At 40.6% G+C, this 19,910-nt stretch overlaps 2 protein-coding genes across 3 annotated transcripts; both read left to right on the top strand.

Annotated features, from left to right (window-relative positions):
• The first annotated feature begins 3,879 nt into the window (after positions 1–3,879).
• On the top strand, positions 3,880–8,634 carry pigs (phosphatidylinositol glycan anchor biosynthesis, class S). Its single transcript, XM_034099904.1, has 12 exons — positions 3,880–4,115; positions 4,872–5,011; positions 5,129–5,240; positions 5,323–5,412; positions 5,518–5,609; positions 5,973–6,213; positions 6,314–6,456; positions 6,541–6,655; positions 6,757–6,902; positions 7,249–7,349; positions 7,434–7,644; positions 8,031–8,634. The coding sequence occupies exons 1-12, from the start codon at positions 4,097–4,099 to the stop codon at positions 8,307–8,309; spliced, it is 1,689 nt and encodes a 562-aa protein (XP_033955795.1). The 5' UTR covers positions 3,880–4,096; the 3' UTR covers positions 8,310–8,634.
• An 846-nt stretch (positions 8,635–9,480) lies between these two features.
• LOC117458337 (serine/arginine-rich splicing factor 1) lies at positions 9,481–19,205 on the top strand. Of its 2 annotated transcripts, XR_004553429.1 has the most exons (5): positions 9,481–9,934; positions 16,687–16,943; positions 17,026–17,198; positions 17,617–18,267; positions 18,607–19,205. XR_004553429.1 is itself a non-coding variant. In XM_034098739.1 (4 exons), the coding sequence occupies exons 1-4, from the start codon at positions 9,741–9,743 to the stop codon at positions 17,812–17,814; spliced, it is 822 nt and encodes a 273-aa protein (XP_033954630.1). In that variant the 5' UTR covers positions 9,481–9,740; the 3' UTR covers positions 17,815–19,205. The 2 variants fall into 2 exon arrangements, 1 of the variants encoding a protein (XP_033954630.1); XM_034098739.1 differs by having other exon boundaries at positions 17,617–19,205.
• Positions 19,206–19,910: the final 705 nt, after the last annotated feature.

The following is a 19,910-nucleotide window of genomic DNA, read 5'->3' as shown; positions in this document are numbered from 1 at the left end:
TTAGAGGGACCACAGAAACACTTAACCTGTCAAATAATGGCAACTTCCTGAAGGAGGTAGAGCTCATGGCGAAATTCGACCCAGTCCTCAAACAGCATGTTGCTGAGGTCCAAAGAGGAACCACCAATATTTCCTATTTAGGAAAAATAATTCAAAATGAACTGATAGATTGCATCAGTGGGAAGATTGGGGACCATATGGTCAATGAAATCAAACAATCCAAATACTTTTCAATTATTTTTCATTGCACCCCAGATTTGAGCCATACAGAGCAACTATCAGTCATTATTCGACTAGTTACAACCCAGGACACGCCCCAAATAAAAGAACATTTTATGGGGTTCCTTGAGGTAGAACAGTCCACTGGAGAAAGCCTTTCAACCCTGATTCTAAAGAGATTAGAACAGCTTGATATCCCTTTTGAAGACTGTAGAGAGCAGTCTTATGATAACGGTGCAAATATGAAAGGAAAGAGGAAAGGAGTCCAAGCCAGACTTCTTCAAATCAATCCAAGGGCTTTATTTGTGCCATGCGGAGCACATACATTGAACCTGGTGGTAGCTGATGCAGCAAAAAGCTCTGCAGAAGCAACTAGCTACTTTGGCTACCTGCAGAAGCTTTTCACACTCTTTTCTGCCTCCACTCAGAGATGGTCCATCCTAAAAAGCCATGTGAACATCACATTGAAATCATGGTATGATACCAGATGGGAGAGTCGGATCAACAGCATAGAGGCTGTAAGGTATCAGGCTGCAGAAGTCAGAGATGCACTTCTAGAGGTGAGGGATAAAGCCACAGATGGAGTTGTAAGAATGGAGGCACAATCTTTGTCTGAAGAGGTTGGATCATACCGCTTTGCAATATGCACTGTGGTATGGTATGACATCCTGACCAACATCAAACATGTCAGCAAAATGTTGCAATCAGTGTCAATGCAGCTGGATATTGCTGTTGACCTCCTGAGAAAAACAGAAGTTTCTTTGGTCAGCTACAGAAGCAATGGATTTTCTTCTGCCCAAGCATCTGCCAAAGACATCTGTGGCCAAATGAATGTGGAAGCTTTTCTCAAGCAGAAGAGGCTGGGAACAACCAAGAGACAGTTCTCCTATGAGTCCCCGGAGGAGCAAGTGAGTGATGCACTAAAGAAACTCGAAGTTTCTTTTTTCAATATGGTGGTGGATGTTTCCATTGCATCACTGCAGGAGAGATTCAAGGCCTTAGGTGAAGTAGAGGAAAAGTTTGGGGTGCTACTCAACTTCCCTGACCTGCCAAAGGAAGATCTGACGAAGCAGTGTGAAACACTCAGCAACACACTGAGCTGGGTTGGACAGTCAGACCTGGATAAGAGGGAACTTGCACTGGAGATGCAGAATTTCCCAGCTTTGCCAAAAGCCAACATGACCACCCTGGAACTTCTGACTTTCCTACAGGAGAAGAAAATGAACAAAGTGTATCCAAATATGTGGGTGTCCCTCAGGATCGCTGTCACTATTCCAGTGACAGTTGCTGCTGGAGAGAGGAGCTTCTCCAAATTGAAGCTCATTAAAACATACCTGAGGTCGTCAATGGCTCAAGAACGCCTCAATGGATTAGCTTTAATAAGCATCAATCGCGAGGTTTCGGGGCAAATATCATTTGACGATACAATAAATGAATTTGCAGCAAGGAAGTCCAGACGTGTCCGACTTTAAGGATGTGGACTAATTAAAGGACACAATAACATAGCAGAGACTTGTTGTTCTGATTGCCTGTTTCATTTGATTTATAGTGTGTGTAATGTTGTTCATTATCTTAATTTATTTGCAATAACCTTAGTTGTAAGAGCTCCGTTGGCTATATTTGTGTCCACGTTTGCACTTTCTTTTCTTAAGGTTTTAAGAGAAGCTACTTTTGTTTGAGTGATTTTCATTTAATAACTACAATATTAATAAGGATAAAATAAATAAATATGTTACATTTATTTGTTATTGGCTGTGGGTTATTGGTTATGTTCACATACTTATTTGGTTATTAAAATGTAAACCGATCTTTTTCATATGGGTGTTTTAGAGTTGTACCTCCTATCAGGTCTCTTGTAATTGTGTGCTCAAAGTGCACCAGATTGAAGCATTTTACAGGGGGGCATACCCCATAACCCCCCTAGAGGATGTGACATCCACCCCCCAATTAAAACATGTTCATACAATAATTAATACATTTGAAACCTTTATGTATATTACCTATGTCAATAAGTTTCTGTCTTTGCATTGTATTGGTCTTTTGTAGAGATTTTTCATTTATTATTTATATATTCTATTGTGTATTGCTTGGAGGGGGGGGGGGGGGGGGGGGGGCACCAAATCATAATCTCGTATAGGGCACCAAAATGTCTAGGGCCGGCCCTGGGATCATACCTGTGTTTAGTCTAGAAAAAGGTAAATGTGTGCATTTTATTATAAAATTGTGTATATGTACAGACTGTTGCAAAAACTAAGAAGCTTATAAACATCAGGTTTAAAACTAAAAGAGCTTTACAAAAAAGTAACACAATGAAAGATGTTTGAAGTTTTATTTGAGTTATTAATTTACATTTTTGGTCTAAGAGATGCTGATTTGAAACCGTTGTTACGACATTTTCTGTTTCCCGTCCCAAAGCTTGCTGATGTATTTACTCCCTCCATCTGACAGGAGGGAGCCTTGTTGAGCTGCGAGTGTGGCTACAGACGGAGTTCACTCCGTCACGGAGGGATAGGGTCGAGGGAGTGGTTTGGGATTGGGATTGGGCCAGAGTTTCCCCTTTGGGATTAATAAAGGTTCATCTCCATATACATTGTATATGTTCTGTTACTCTGTCCTTTTATCTCAGTTCTTTTGAAGAAATGTTCGACTGTAATGATGTTTATTTGAGTTCTATAGAAGTTTAATCAAAGTTAAACAGTTGTAAGTGTGTGTTTGTACTGGCACGGTGTATTAATCAAACAGAATTTCCCCTTTTGGGATTGATAAAGGGTCATCTCCATATACGTTGTATATGTTCTGTTACTCTGTCCTTTTATCTCAGTTCTTTTGAAGAAATGTTCGACTGTAATGATGTTTATTTGAGTTCTATAGAAGTTTAATCAAAGTTAAACAGTTGTAAGTGTGTGTTTGTACTGGCACGGTGTATTAATCAAACATAATTTCCCCTTTTGGGATTGATAAAGGGTCATCTTTATACTTTGTATATGTTCTGTTATCTCAGTTATTTTGAAGAAATGTTCGACTGTAATGATCTTTATTTTAGTTCTATGGAAGTTTAATCAAAGTTAAACAGTTGTAAGTGTTGAGTGTGCTTGTGAGGTTAAACGTTTTGTTTTTGCTTTAAAAAAGAGATAATGTGAAATGTGTTATACCTGGGTTTTAGGCGTAAGTGACGTAACCTGCCACCCAGGACAAGAGACAAGCATGAATACATAATTTCCCCACAAAAATATCATAAATATAATATTTTGAGAATTCATAACTTTGGAGGACAGCAGACTATTACCAATAAAAAAAATGACATCTCAAGTAGAAATGCACAGATGGGATTTAACACTCAGAAAGCCACTGAGTGACACACACAGTACGAGGTTTATTTTTTTTAAAAGGGAGAGATTTTTTTTGAGTGTGCTCCCTCACTCCTGTTCGCTGTCCTCCGGATTCCTGCAAATCGCGAAGAGCCCATGCAAAATTAAATGTGTCTACTTTTACGACCAGATGTAGGCCTACAGTCAGTTGCTGGAAAAGTGGCCGACTTCTCGTCCACGATTACGTCACTTCCGCCGCCTAAATAACCAGGAACGATCTAGCACTACCCCGCAAGAGGCGCTGTTGCCAACATCTCACACTGTGTTTTGTGTGTTTAATATCTTCACCGGTGGGGCGCCGACGGTTACTGAACCTCTTATCGGCGTCTGGGGAAGACATACAAATAACTGTATATTCCAATATTTTGTTACATTTAAGGAAATTGTAAACGGGTATCTGGTTCACGACTAACACATAACCCGCCCGTCTAGTTCTCAATGTTGGTCACATGACGTTTGACTGGGTGCGTCCTGATAACAAACGCACCCTTCTCACTTCATAGACAGACATGGCTACCACGGAAGTGGGTGAGTAGCTCAAAAACGGAATGCTGTTTGGGTTATTTATTTCATACTCAAAGGCATCATTAACATACGTTTACAGCAGTTTGTTAGGGTATATTTAATTTAGCAGTAATAGTAGTATTTAGCAGTTAAAGGGACCCTTGTACAGACTGTTTTCTCCATGTAAAGCTCCTCTAAAGCTAGCTTAGCTAGACGCACCAGTAGCTGAAGCAATGCTGCCCTTCCTAATATATGTCTTAATTCATTATTAACGTTTTAGGTCCGAATGATTTACAATATTCGAGTCTTAAGTTTCCCCTTAATATATTTCCTATTGTTTCCTTATTTAAAACTAACCAGGTCTTGAAACCATTAACTGTGTGTTGCCCCCTTCATGTTCTGTCTTACAATGTACATGTTTGGTTCTTATTATACATGAGAGGGACACAATACAAACAACTCATTTTTGTAGACTGGAAATGTGTAAAATATGACAGGAATCTCTATCCCTGGTTAATCTATAGACAAATCAAGATATGTGTCACATTGATGCAAAAAATATGTGAAAATCTATCATTGCCATGAAACAGTATTTTGAATTGATTTGCAATATTGCCCACAGTGGCTCTAACTGTACATAACCAGAGATAATACAAGGATACATCCACAGTATAAACAACATAAACTCTCTGACAGTTTACAAATATCTTCATGTATGTCTTTATATAAACAGTAATACCGTAAAGGTTATTTGGCTTAATGTTCATGTATTTCTTTCAGAGCGTAGACGTGGCCAGCTGGCCTCTCTGTCCATAGCAGCGGTGGTCATCATCGTGGGAGTCCCTCTGTGGTGGAGAACAACTGAAACGTACCGCGCCTGGTTGCCTGTCAGTCAGATAAATGAGTTGGCCAATCTGCAGGTTTGATCACGCTTCTTGCTATTAACTACATGTCTTCCGCCTTGTTAGCCATATTATCTTGCATGTGTAATACATGAGTACCCTTTTACAATCTTTGTGTTTCTTTTTTTATTATAGCTACAGTTGAGTGCTGATGTGGAGGTTGTGTTTGCACGTGGAACGGTGACGCCAGAGCAGCAGAAGAAGGTCCCGCTGACAAAGACACAGGATGAAGAACACACAGTGGATGGTGAGTTATTCATCAATGCTGGCTGTGAACTTGTGATTAAAAATAAGAAGACTCTAAAGCACTTATTGTCTTCTGTTTACAGAGGACACAGCTTTGCGGTACAGGTATGAGACAAAGTACCGCACAGCTAATATCATGGAGGAGGATGCACTGAACCAGCCCTCTGCTGCAGGTGAGAAGCTGCCTGCCTTTCAAATCTAGCTGACAGATAGTTGGTATCTCAGTGTGATAGCACAGGTTGTAATTTCTCTCCGTCTCATTTGTTCTTCTTCTTTAGACGCAGATCTTTCTCTGCACACCCTCAGTGAGAGCCTGTGTGGCTCTTTGGTTGTGTACGTGATCCCAGAATCATCTTCACTGCTGCCTGAGGTTTAACTTGCATCTTTTACATTTACTTCTCTTTCTTTTTCTTCATGTGTTTGGCTTTAAAGAGGACTGTTTGGTCCTTTCCTATTCTTAATTCCCTTAGTTTGTATCTGTGTGTGTGTTTAATGAAAATCTGTGTGTAGTTTTATGCTTTGATAAAAGGTGAAATAAGCGAGGTGATGAATCACTGTGTAGTCAAGTAGCCTTTTTGTTATCTATCATCTAGCCATTGCTGCTTAGAGTCTAACTCCTAAATACAGTACCTATTGTACAGCTTTTCACATATTTATGAATCCTTTTTGTCCCTCTGGATTAGTAGAATATAAACTAAAATACCCACACGATCTGTACCCCCATGCCTCTCAGGATGTGGACGTGTATATTGGTCAGAGACGGACAGCCCTGCTGCGTAACGGTGCCCAGATGAGAGTGGGAAGGACGATAGAGCAATTGCTGGCTCATCTGGAGCCACGGATAAGGCAGGTGCTGAAGGTGATGTCTTTTAGCCACACGGACATCACCGCGGCCCTCAGCGGAAGAGTCCGTCTCAGCCCTGGCAACAAAGAGAGCATCGCTGACAGCATGAGGGCCTTTAAATCCAGCCCAGGTTGGTGTTGTTTAAGCACAGCCATAAAGTGAACCAACTGTATTTTTCCAGTCAGTTTATAACTCAATTACCTAAACACTGGTCTCCATTTCATCTTTAGGTTATGAGATAACCTTCAGTCTGTTGAACCCAGACCCAAAGTCACACCGGCTACACTGGGACATAGAGGGGGCCGTGCAGACCTACATCCAACCTCTGCTCACAAAACTGGCCCCTGTGGCCAATTTTAGCATTGACTCTCAGGTACTTTTTGTGCAAGTGTGTGAATGTGCACAATGACACACTGCTCAGCTACTGTATGTTCATAAAAATATTTGTCTTTTACAGACATTATACTATGCCATGCTCGGTGTCAACCCACGATTTGACAGCAGCCGCAACGCCTACACACTCAACTCTGACAGCCTGGCTCATGTCATCAACCCTGTGGAGGCTAGACTGGGTAAATGAAACACACACACACGTGTTTTTTCAAATGTTTGCCAAAAAAAGAAATGTGGTGTATTAATACAATATATAACAGTTTTTTTTTTTTATAATAAGGCTCAAATGCTGCATCTTCCAACCCGGTGTTGAATTTTCTTCTGTACGCCCCGGATGCCCAGCATTCCCCCCTTTACATTCAAGACCGCCAGAAACAGAAAGTACCTTCGAATGCGTTTCACTCTCCACGTTGGGGTGGAATTATGGTAAGGTAATCTAAGGGGCAAAACTATGTGACAGTAGTATTAATCCTGTGAATGGTTATAGCTTATATCATTTGTTTGATGGGCAATAATAACGTGCAATTATAGATCTGCCACTACGTGTTTTGCACCACTAAATACTATTAATATTTACATTAATTATGTGACCATCTATGTTTCCTGTAGATATTTAATTGCTCTTTTTACTGCACTGTTAGTGTACAGTTTTATTATTATCCTGCTGTGTGTATTGTATTTTTGCGACTCCGGCACAACAATTTCCTTCTTGATTAATAAATCTTATCTTATCTTACTGATTAAACAAAACCTCTCATCTATGTTTTCATAGGTTTATAATGTTAATAGTTTCTACGGACCAGAGGCTGTGTTCCCTGTTGACATCAACATCGACATGGCCAAAGTCATGGGAGTCTTCCTTGCACAGCTGAGGTAATTTGACGGCTACAAAATGACAGATGATGCTTTTCCTGTAGACACAAGGTAACTTTCCTGAATACCGTCTTGTCCTGTTAGACTGTTGCTGGGTGTGCAGTCAACCACCACTCCGCCTGGCTTCCTGGTGGCTCCGTGCAGCAGCACAGGTCTAGCTGATTGGGAGCTGGACCGCCTCATGTGGAGTCGGAGTGTGGAAAATGTGGCGACAGCAGCCACCACCATCACCTCACTGGCACAGCTCCTGGACCAGATAGGCAACATTGTTATCAATGACAACATTGCTGAACAGGTAAACTGCACCAATCAGTAGATTTTTATGCTGCCTTTTTGTGGCTACATATGTGTAGGTTTACCTATCTGGACATGCTGGGCCCAATTCTTTGACGGACAGTATGAGCCCTAAAATAGTGTTTGACCAGCCTGGTTCCAGAACTCTGAATCACTGTACTTCCAGAGGAGCTGAAATTATAAATAATTTTAAACTAACCCGAAAAAACATCTATTAAATCTTGCTTTAATTTAGTGTTTTATGATTGTGTGTTTCTATTAATTTAACTTATTCTTGTATCTCTAATTTTGTATCAAGACTCAAAAAGAGCTTGATAATTCTACCTTTCTTTTTACTATTATTGCATGAGTTGTATCCAACCTGTGATTGTTGTTGCCGTTGCTCAGGTGTCGAGTGCCGTCGCGTCTCTGCAGCTGGCTGTGGCTGAGCTGGAGGCCGGGAACCTGGGCTTTGCTCTGCAGTACAGTAAAGAGGCCATCTTGGCATCAGAGCGGGCATTCTTTGATCCGTCGCTGCTCCACCTCCTGTACTTTCCTGACGACCAGAAGTTTGCTATCTATATACCCCTCTTCCTGCCCATGTGTGTGCCAATCCTGCTGTCACTGCTCAAAATAATCTCTGACGCTAGACAGAGACGCAAAGAGAGACAAGCCAAGAAGGACTGAGAAACACTTGTGATGAACATGTGAAGAAAAAACATGTCATGAATGATCGTTTTGTCGAGGGACATCACATTTAGGTACAAAGATTTGCATGAAGAAAGACTCTTTACAGAATTGGGGTGTGGAATGTACAAAACCAGTATGTAATATATGATGTTAATTGTTTCATGAAGGGGAATTGAGTTTTTTGTGAAAGATTGTAATGATTGGCTGCCATGTTTGTGTGACACTGTATACTGGGAAGCTTGAGTTGTTGAACATGTTTTTATATTTGAATTCCACTTTTTATTCTAAGTTATTAACAAATAAAGATTTAAGTTGTAATTTATGTTGTTGCTCTTTTGTTAGCTCAAAAACAGAAATATCTGAATGTATATCATTACTACATAAGTCAAGCATTGTTCAATTAATATTTGTATTTACAATGTGTACAATGCAATTCACTGTTTATATCACCTGAGTGGTTTTACTTGTACTTAGGTGATTTTAGAACGGTTTGTCTTGCTACATAAACTAAATCTCTGACTATGTTTTCTTTTTACGTGGCCAGTTTCCGGGCACGTTTACTATACCTGGATCTCTGGCCAATCGTGAATGTGGCCTAATTTGCATCCTCAATACATCCATTTGGTAGCTGTTTTTGATCATATAAATTAATTTTTGTATTATATTGTAGTGAATTGTAATCCCCTACTACATTCAATTTGTAAATATAAGAGGTTAAATAGAATGGACATAGTAGTTGAATGAGCACAGTATTAAACATCACACATTGTGAAAAGTTGAGGCAGTGTAACCATTACATTACAATGCTTTCATAACACCTTTATTCGTCTCACAGGGGAAGGGGAAATGTACATTGTTACAGCAAAAGTGAGGATAGGGACCTACAAAAAGTGTTTTTACATTCAGTTTTCAACCCAGTTTCACTAATGCCTGATTGGAACCAAACTCTGAAGTAGTTTGATAAACTGAAGAGAACAATAGCTCCTCAAACTGTTCAATCGTACCTGTGGGACTTATTAAATATTCTGCGTAATAAAAGCTCCTGTAGATTACAGTAGACTCCTTAGATTGTTTTTTTGAAGGACTTGTAATTTAAACAGGATGTGACCCTCCAGGGCGCCAGGCGGCGGTATACGTACATTTAAAGTGTGATCCGTCTCACCACTGAAGAAGAGGGCTTTGTTGGAGGAGGGTTGAGGCACGGCTTACAACTTTTAGCTCATGTTAGTTTGATTTTGTTCACATTCACACTGCAGAACTCAGCTGTAACGTTAGGTTTATTCATTTACGAGCAATTTACTGGCAGTATATTTTACCAAGCTTAACCCTAAAGCGTGATTTTATCGTTTGTTCGGCTCACGGGGTCCCGTTTAGCCTTCTTGCTAACTTCCTTAGCTAACTGTTATTGTTAGCTAGCTTTGTGCTAACATGTCTGGCGGAGGAATCGTTAGAGGACCTGCAGGGAGCAACGACTGTCGGATATACGTTGGGAATCTCCCGCCCGACATACGGTCAAAGGACGTCGAAGACTTGTTTTACAAATATGGAGCCATTCGTGATATCGATCTGAAAAACCGGAGAGGAGGACCGCCGTTTGCCTTCGTGCAGTTTGAGGACGCGAGGTGAGCTTCATTCTCCCGCCACGTCTTTTACGCAATGTCTCCCATTCAATTAGCTTGCATCCAAACGTGTTTTCTAAGCTGGTGGGCCTACATGGTCATAAAAACACAAGGAATAGCCTGAAATAAAACTACTCGGTACATTTAGAAAGAGTATTTTTGTAGGGCTATTTATTGACTTAACGGGGTATTCCATTATAGCGGGAGGAGTTTTTAATATTAAGTCTGCCCTCACCGAGAGCTGTATTTAGACTGCATTTAGTTTTAGATATAATGTTAAGTGTAACCGGGGATAAAAGGTTACGGAGGTGTGGCGCAGTGTCCTAGTGCGTCGGTGTTCGGATCAGGGGAGCACAGGTTCGAACCCCACTGCAGTCAGCATGTCGTTGTGTCCCTGGGCAAGACACTTCACCTCAAATTGCTCCTGTGGGTATTGGCCACAGTATTGAGTATGTAAGTCCCTTTGGATAAAAGCGTCTAACAAGTAACATGTAATGTAATGAACTAGGGATGCTCCGATCGCCAATTTCGGGGCCGATCGCCGGAATCAGTATCGACCGATACCGATCGCCGATCCGATCGAGTGGGCGGGGCCTAAATGGAAGATTTGAAGAAATATCACTTTAAATCTTCCATATAAAGTGATGTTTAAAACTCAGTTAATGGGGCTCATTCACTGGAGCTTCCACAAACAACAATCAACTTAAGTATTACATTCAAATTATGTACGTTATTCAAGTTTACATTCACTTTGGATAATAACACGGGAGAAATTAGCGGAAGTGCTCTCTTTTCCTCTCTCCCTCTCCTGACAGCCTGTCAGTATCTCATGCAGCTCACTGATCCAGTAATGAGTGACCCGACAATGAAGAATACATATATTTATAATAACTAGTTTAGCTTGTTCCAGAGGTAGATAAAATAGCTAAGTGTGTTAGGTAGGGCTGAACGATATATCGTGTCATGGCGATAACCGCGGTATGCGCATGCGCGGTATTCACACCGCAGGGACGTGCGGTTTTATTAATTTTATAAAAAAAATGCTAACGCACTTTAGCACAGAATTCTAAATAAAGATACCCTTATTACTTATCGAAACTGCACATACAATATATCTGATTAAAGCTGAGACTCCACAGATTATTTAAGTATAGAATCTAAGCGATCCGATCTCGCAACAGGGGAAGCAAACACAGACATCACAACACGTACCTTTTACGGGAGATCGTCTCACCGTAGCTGTCAATCTGATCAAAAGACGTGTTCAATGGCATAAAAACGAGAAAGAAAAAACGCGGTTGATAATGTATCTGTGGCTTTGAAGCAATTGTTTATAATTCATAATTCCATTTTTATGTAAAAATCGGCACACAACAGTTAGCTGCTAATGGTAACCACCAGAGTGTATGCAGCTTCCGGTTTTGGCTACGCGTCACTCTCACTCCTTATTTGGTAATGTGTGTGTGTTAGACTGCGCTGGACTGCCGCATAGCCAAGACCGGAAGCAGCAGCCACTCTAGTGGCTACCATTAGCAGCTAACTTTTGCTGTGCGATATTTACATAAAAATGGAATTATGGATTATAAATTAAATCCTTTTTTTTTATACAGAGACGTTAAAAACCTATGGATTAACCGATTCGGCCGCGTTTTTTCTTTCTCGTTTTAATGCCATTGAACACGTCTTTTGATCAGATTGACAGCTACGGTGAGACATCTCCTCTAGAAGCTACGCAAAGGTACGTGTTGTGAGGTCCGTGTTTGCTTCCCCTGTCCGAGTTCAGATCACTGTGATGATACTATATACCTAAATAATTTGTGGAACCTCAGCTTTAATCGGATATCTTGTAAGTGCAGCTACGATAAGTAATAATAAGGGTACTTTTATCTTGAGTTCTGTGCCAAAGTACGTTAGCATTTTTAACAGGTTAAAAAAAACGCAATATATACCGCAGGGGGGGGGGGAATCGCGATGTCAGTTTTTTTCAATACCGTGCAGCCCTAGTGTTAGGTCTAACTGTACGTCCACACAGCAGCTTTTCAAAAATCATGAAAATCTTGGAGCTGGGCGTGTCTGAAAGCTTGGGGATTTTTTGCGAGCAACGCAACCAACAACCAATCACATAGGGGTGTAACGGTTCACAAACGGTTCGGTACGTACCTCGGTTTTTAGGTCTCGGTTCGGTACGTTTTCGGTACAGCAGAAAAAATTATCACAAAACATAACATATATTTTTTAAATTATTATTAAACTGTGAATAATGTATTCACTCAAATAAATGCAAAATAAACATTAAGCATTTCGATGAACTGAAATAATCTGTATTTGAACTGTACTGTTCTAGTACTCACAAAACATAAACTATTAGTTTTGGGTTTTTAATTATTATTAAACTATAAATATTCACTCAAATAAATGCAAAATATAATAAAATAAACATTAAGGTGCAGCATTTCGATGAACTGAAATAATCTGTATTTGAACTTTACTGTACTAGTACTCACAAAACATAAACTATTAGTTTTGGGTTTTTAATTATTATTAAACTATGAATATTCACTCAAATAAATATAAAATATAATAAAATAAACATTAAGGTGCAGCTTTTCGATGAACTGAAATAATCTGTATTTGAACTTTACTGTACTAGTACCTAAGCAGCCAGCTTGACATTATGACTTGCTTGTCATTGTATTTTCATGTTTTTTTTTAAAGAAAAATGTACTCCACATTGCTTGCCGAAAGGGCAGATCAGCTGGCACTAGCAATGTCTCCTGCTGTGGAGAACACCCTCTCGCTAGGGACAGAGGTAGCAGATACAGCCAGGTAGCGCTTTGCTAACATGGCAACATAAGGATATTTGCCGTTTGTAATAGCTTTGGCTCGGTCTGAAGTTTTTGCGAGTGGTGGAGGCTTAAATGCTAGCGGGAGTTGGGTTTGCACTTCAGTCTTTTGGTACCGGTGATATTCACGTTCGGGTGATGCCTTTTCAAATGAGTGCGCAAGTTTGATGTATTGCCAGTCGCGTAACCAATTTTAGTTGAACAATGCCGACAAACGGCTTTGGTTCGGTCCACCTGTCTTTGTCCGTCATCCTTGTACGTAACTGCGAAACCAAAATGTTCCCAAACCGGAGACTTCAATGATGCTGGAGGATTTTCGAGCTCAACTTTATCTGCGTTCGCCATTTCGACAGTTCCTCAAATTACTGACTACATTTGAACGCATCCCTCTGACCAGCTCGTCCAATGAAATGCCTTGCCCAAGAAGTTGTTCACGTTCTCAATTGTTTACGTTTAACGTTATATTCATTCGGTACACTTCGGTACACACGTGTACCGAACCGAAGGGCCCGTACCGAATAATTTCGGTACGTGTACCGAATAATTTCGGTACGTGTACCGTTACACCCCTACAATCACATAAATCTCCCGCCCCCGACATACAAAGCAAAAAACCCCGGGGATTTTATGCGAGCAATATATATAAACTCCCCAAACAGGCGAAAACCTACCAGTTTCACCCACTGTCTCTGCCACCTCCCTCCATGCCTGGTTCCTCCGGTTTGTATCCCGTTAATTAGTGCTGGAGCGACGCGTCGACTTCAAAATATCGTCGACAACATATTTTCGCGTCGATGCGTCGCTACACACACGTGGGTGTGTAAACAAAGCAACAAGCAGTTCGCAATCGCACTTCAAACACAATGGAGACTGAAACGGCTACCACCTCCTCACAGGATTGCGCACGAAGCCCTCAAACGAAAACATCTCGCCCTAGGTCTTCAAAAGCATGGGAATATTTTAAAGTTAGTCCAAAACGCAAAGATATTGTCATTTGCAGTCTTTGCCAAATGGAGTTGGCATATCACACAAGCACAACGGCTATGTTGGAACATTTAAAGCGGCAGCTAGCTGTGGTGGCTACCATTAGCAGCTAGCATTTGCTCTCCGATTTTTACATAAAAATGGAATTATGGATTATAAATTCAATAATTTTTGTATACATAGACGTTAAAAACCTATGGATTAACCGATTCAGCCGCGTTTTTTCTCATTTTAATGCCATTGAACACGTCTTTTGATCAAATTGACAGCTACGGTGGTGAGACGATCTCCCTAGAAGCTCTGTAAAGGTACGTGTTGTGATGACTGTATTTGCTTCCCCTGTTGCGAGTCCGGATCACTCAGTGATGATACTATATACCTACATAATCTGTGGAGTCTCAGCTTTAATCGGATATCTTGTATGTGCAGCTACGATGAGTAATCAGGGTACTTTTATCTTGAGTTCTGTGCCAATGTCCGTTAGCATTTTTCGCTCATGGGTAGTGCTGCGTACCTGGACTCACATTCAGGTTCAGGTCCGGACTCAAGTCCAGAGGTTCAGGTTCAGGTCCGGACTTATAAGTCCGGACCTGAACCCATGGCTTGTGTCAAGTTGTGTGAGTAACTAAAGTGAACTTATTGTGAGCTAATTATCAATTGAAAATTAACTCATAATCAACTCAAATTCAAACTCATCAGGTTTATTGTGCTCCCTTCCAACTTGTGTCTACATTTCTCTACAAAGTACAAATGTGCCACTTAGTCTACAAATGACTTATGACAGCAACTACAGTGAACTACTACAAAGTTCAAACATTTATTTCATTTACCAAACTAAAGTAACCAAACAGTCCCTGAGCTGACTGAGCCTAAATCCCTAAAACGTTGCTGAAAGGTAGAGTGTAGAGTAGACTATACGCATCACACTGTTACACGCCTAATATACAGTATAGGCTACACTCTAGTGACTGTACAGTCAGAGTGTACTGTACTGTCTGTGCACCATGTATTTTCTACAACTCTACAATACATACTGTTAGAAATTAAAATCAATGTTGATATGGCGTAATTTTGAATTAAAAACACTAATTTAAATCACTTTTATTCTGAAAAAACCGAAAGTTCACACTATTAACTTAAAACTTTTATTCTGAAAATTCTTCACTTCCGGTTAGCATTAGCATGTGGCGAAATTCTACGTTTTCAAACCGTAAATCGAAGGTGAAATGACATGTGATGTTGTACACTGAGCACACTGGGATTAGCACTCATTTATTGACGCTGAATAACGTTTATCAGGGAATGTTTAAATAACCACAGACACCAGAATATACGTAAGTGCTAGTTTTTTTGCGAGTCCAAGTACCGGTTCCTGACGTTCCGGTTTTAACCGGACTTGAACCGAAACTTTTTACAAGTCCAGTACCGGTTCGGCGTACCGGTACGCAGCACTACTCATGGGTCATTTAGATGCTTCTTATGAGACTTGTGTTTTGTTTTGGTAAACATGGTTTGTATCGGCAGTTAGCTGAGATTATTACCGTTAATCTGGTATAACACATTAATAGTTTGTTAAATATTAAGATCCCCTGAGACACAGTATTGTGAAACATTTTTTTTTTACATTACGTTTTTTATGAATTGAACAACAGACAAATAATAGTTAGATTAGTCGACTAATCGATCAAATAATCGCCCGATTAATCGTTTTCGAAATAATCGTTTCCCCCCAGCACTACCGTTAATAGTTCTGGTCGTAAAGAACCGGGTGATTTGCTACCGTAATTTCTCGTTTGGAATATGAGGAAATGAGAAAATGGTTCTCCCTGTGTGTGTGTTTCGCTGCGCTTACCAGTCCGGCGGGCGGAGCTGCAGGATTTCTGCTTCACACACGTTGCATACCACTATTTTACTGTCTTTTTCGGACACCTTAAAATAATGCCAGACCGGTGAAGCCATTTTGGCGAGCTTGTTTTGCCGCACACAGAGAAAAGTGTCATGTATTTTACATAATGCGATCGGCTCTCGCGATCTGCATGTTTAGAGAGCACCGATCGATCGGTAGAGAGTGAGTATCGGCCGATCTCGATCGGTGTCCGATCGATCGGAGCATCCCTATAATGAACTAAGATGCAAATGTGGTCAGGCTTCGCCCTCCCACTCATTTTAATCTTTCAAGAAAATAATCCATCCATCTTCTACCGCTTATTCGAAGTCGGGTCACTAAGCTAACAAATAATACAACAAATACAAATATATTTCCAGATATAGGTACAGGAATTGTATTGTGGTGAATTGTATAGTGTTTCATGAGCCTGCATTTTAAACTTTAAGGTGAATTAAAATGGTGTTTTCTGCAATTTGCCTGCATGGACTTGTGTAAAGGATCCACAATGTACATCTAGCCTAAGTGCAATTTGGGTTATTTGCACCGGAACCTTTTTTCCACAGACATTTGCTGTCCTAACTAAAACCTGATAAACCACCTCTTAAAGCACTTGTACACTGATAATATAATTTTAGCTCAAACTATGGATGGATTACCTTATCATCTGAATAATGAATCAAGTATTTAGTCTAAGTATATCACTTTTGTTCCAGGCTGAAGGCATTAGCTGATTTACTTCTATCACATTATAGTATATTTAACATGGGGAAACAAGACTTGTGATGTCATTTTAGTACCTTTTGGCGCTAGGAAACCCTAAAGAGAAATTATCACTATTATCCAATGATTTATAGAACAAAGGATTGAAACCATTTGAACTGAAATCCGTTAAATGCATTTACAATTTAGATTTCTCAGAACATGTACAAAGTTCATTAAGTAAAAAATGTCTTCCGTATAAGCCTGTTTTTAACTTGAGTGGTGACGTTCTGCGTCTATTAAGCTGATGTTTGATGATTGGTAACTTTTGGATTTCAAAGGGATTCTGAGGATGCTGTGTACGGACGTGACGGATATGACTACGATGGCTACCGCCTGCGTGTTGAGTTTCCTAGAAGTGGACGGGGAGGAGGAGGAGGAGGAGGAGGTGGCGGCGGTCGTGGTGGTGGAGGAGGAGGAGGAGGAGGCGGAGGAGGAGGTGGTGGTGGTGGTGGAGGTGATGGTGGACCTATGGGAGGCCAGAGACGAAACCATGGTCCTCCTTCCCGACGCTCGGAGTACAGGGTTCTTGTGTCAGGTGTGTGATGTTATCCTCACTCTGCAGGTTGTTTATCTCTTAAGTGTATTTGCCTATACCTAAAACCATATTTCCTTTTCAGGTCTTCCTACCAGTGGAAGCTGGCAGGACCTGAAGGATCACATGCGGGAGGCAGGTGATGTATGTTATGCTGATGTGTACCGTGATGGCACCGGGGTAGTGGAGTTTGTGCGCAAAGAAGACATGAGCTACGCTGTCCGTCATTTGGATAACACCAAGTTTCGTTCTCATGAGGTATGTCAAGGTTATCGGTAATAAAAAGTACAAATGTCCCGGGACTACATTTTATAATTGTTTTTATTTTTTTTTTGTAAAAAGTAAGTATGGGCCGGGTCATCAAATTGTTGCCTTATTTTTCAGATTGATATATTTTGCTAAGAAAATGGTGAACTACACAAGTTACTCAAGTTAGTCTTGAAGTTGATGTCTGATTTGGGTATTGGCGTAGCTGATTAAAATGTATGCATCAAGGCACTGGTTCATGTGTTACTTCTGCAACTTCATTAATCTGCACTAAATGTATAAATGCCGTTTTGGATACAAACTCAAAGAATGTATTATGACTGCAGGTTTTTCCCCTATCTCATTTACCGGAGTCTCATGTATCAACTTCCACATGCTAAAGTATGCTTATTCATGTGTGTGTGTTTAGGGAGAGACTGCCTACATCCGTGTGAAGGTGGACGGTCCACGCAGCCCCAGCTATGGTCGCTCTCGCTCTCGTAGCCGCTCTCGTAGCCGCAGTCGTAGCCGAAGCAAGAGCGGGTCCCGTCGCAGCAGAGGATCTCCCCGTTACTCCCCTCGCCATTCCCCTCGCCACTCCCCTCGTCGTTCCCGCTCCCGCACCTAGGTCCACCCTAACCGAAGTAATGGTGTGCCCAGAGCCGCAGGAGGAAATCTTCAAGTCACAACAAATCCCGTATATTCCTCACGGATCATCTCATACACTGTCTTCTCATGTGTTCCCTATCCCCCCCCAATTTTTGTTGCAGTTTTCTTTTTTTAGTTTTAATTTTTGTACACGGCTCTGTTTCACTCTGTCGTTCTTTCTGTCCCCCCTTTCATTTTTTTTCTGCTAACCATCTCTCACCTGTTTCTGTGATATTTCTTCTACTTGTCCTATTACACTTTGTTGTGTTTCCTTTGGAAATATTTGTACTTCTTTTAAGCATATACTACTGTCCTTTGACCCTATTGTGTGTCTCTCTGTAGAGTTCAGAGGAACAGGATAGGATGGGAACAGAGGAAACAGTTTTAGGATTAACAGGAGGAGGAGGAGGAGGAGTCAAATATGGCACCAATGGTATGATGGCTGTGCCTTGTCAACTGTGAAATCTGCATTATAAGGCTGTTCAGTTTTTTACACACACTTGACAATAGTGCCGTTGTTGAATGTTTTCAGTTGTAACACGTTCTGTATACCACTTTGTATTTGGAGAGCCAACGCTTGTGTTTTGCTTTTTGCTTTTGCCTGACTCATAGCCTCCAAAGTAAATATTAGTGTTTTTGCGACTGATAATAGAGGGGTTTTTCTCAAAGTAAATTCCCTGGTAGATGCATTTATTGACTTTCTGTCTTGGCATTTTCTGAAGGTGTGATTCTAACTTACCTCCTTCTCTTTGGTTCTGCTGGTATTCTGAAGGTTTGGACTGGGCTCATTGCCCCCCCATTCCGGAGCCGGATCAGGATTCAGGATCAGATCAGGATTAGGATTAGGCTTCAGGATGGATACATGGATCAGGAGCATGGGAGCATTTTACCGGGAGAGGATCCTGACCCCCGGCCCTGTCCACATAACCCCATCAAACTGGAAATAGGGAAAAATTCAAACCAAATTGGCTTTTAAATAAAACAAATATTTTTTTTCCATTTTGGCTGGGACCTCGAAGACACAATTACTGGCGCCACTGTGACGAGTGATTCATTTTTCAGATTTTTGTTTTTCAAAATTATTTAAAAAAAGAAGAGCAGAGCACAGCTCAAAACCAGGAGGAGGGCTGGGAGGTGCAGGATGGAACCGCACGCTTAAGGAGAGTGGTAAATAGAGAGCGACCATTAACAGCGGAGGAGGGAGGGAAGAGGGAGGACTGGGACGCGACAAGGGAATGTGACCTTAATGTGGTTTGTATCTTTTTCTTAGGTCAGTGTTATGCTGCAGATGATGATTTCTGAATTTCTGAAGTATAAATCTCCAGTATCCTACAGCTTTATTCTCTTTTAATAAAACTTTCAATAACGGAAGACATGTGTTTGTGTGTTGTTCTTTCCCAGTACATCTATACAAAACACTGAATGAACATTTGCCCACTGCTCTATTTTAATACCAGTTCCATGAAAACTTCAGGACTGGAAATGGTTTTAGAGTGCCTTTTCTGTCCATCTTCATTAATTAGCACAACACAATAAAATGTGTGTAGACTTGAACCCTCCGATTAGCCTTCATTAGTCATGTTTTTATAAATATATTGTATGCAGGATATGAAACGCAATCAGTAACTTAAGCGAACACGAGTGCACTGTTTCCTTAACATTGACATGCAGAAGTCCTTGGAAACGATTTACCTTAAGTACAATTCAAATGATACTTCGTGAAGAATTTTAGCAATACATTGTGTGCTTAAACCAAACCAGTAAAAACAACATGCAATTAGACTTGTCTATATATCTATCCAAAAGACTGGAGTAGGGTTATTTTAGCTTGAAGTGGGTTAGGGTTAGGGCCGCCTTGGCTCGGCTCTAGGAAGGCAGAAATTGATGTTCATAATATCATCGTGCAGAAAGTGGAAATTCCATGTATTTTTTAACAACTACTAAATGTTCTCTTATGATTTTTAAAGCTAGGTGCATTACCTAAACGTTTATGTCTTTATTTGGCATTTGGGAATGGATTCTCATTTAAAAACTAAATAAAAATGAATTAATCAATGAGGCACAGTGCCACCATGT

Source organism: Pseudochaenichthys georgianus, chromosome 14, assembly GCF_902827115.2.
Source record: "Pseudochaenichthys georgianus chromosome 14, fPseGeo1.2, whole genome shotgun sequence".
In the NCBI taxonomy this organism is placed as follows: domain Eukaryota; kingdom Metazoa; phylum Chordata; class Actinopteri; order Perciformes; family Channichthyidae; genus Pseudochaenichthys; species Pseudochaenichthys georgianus.
This window is presented reverse-complemented; position numbering and strand designations above follow the sequence as displayed.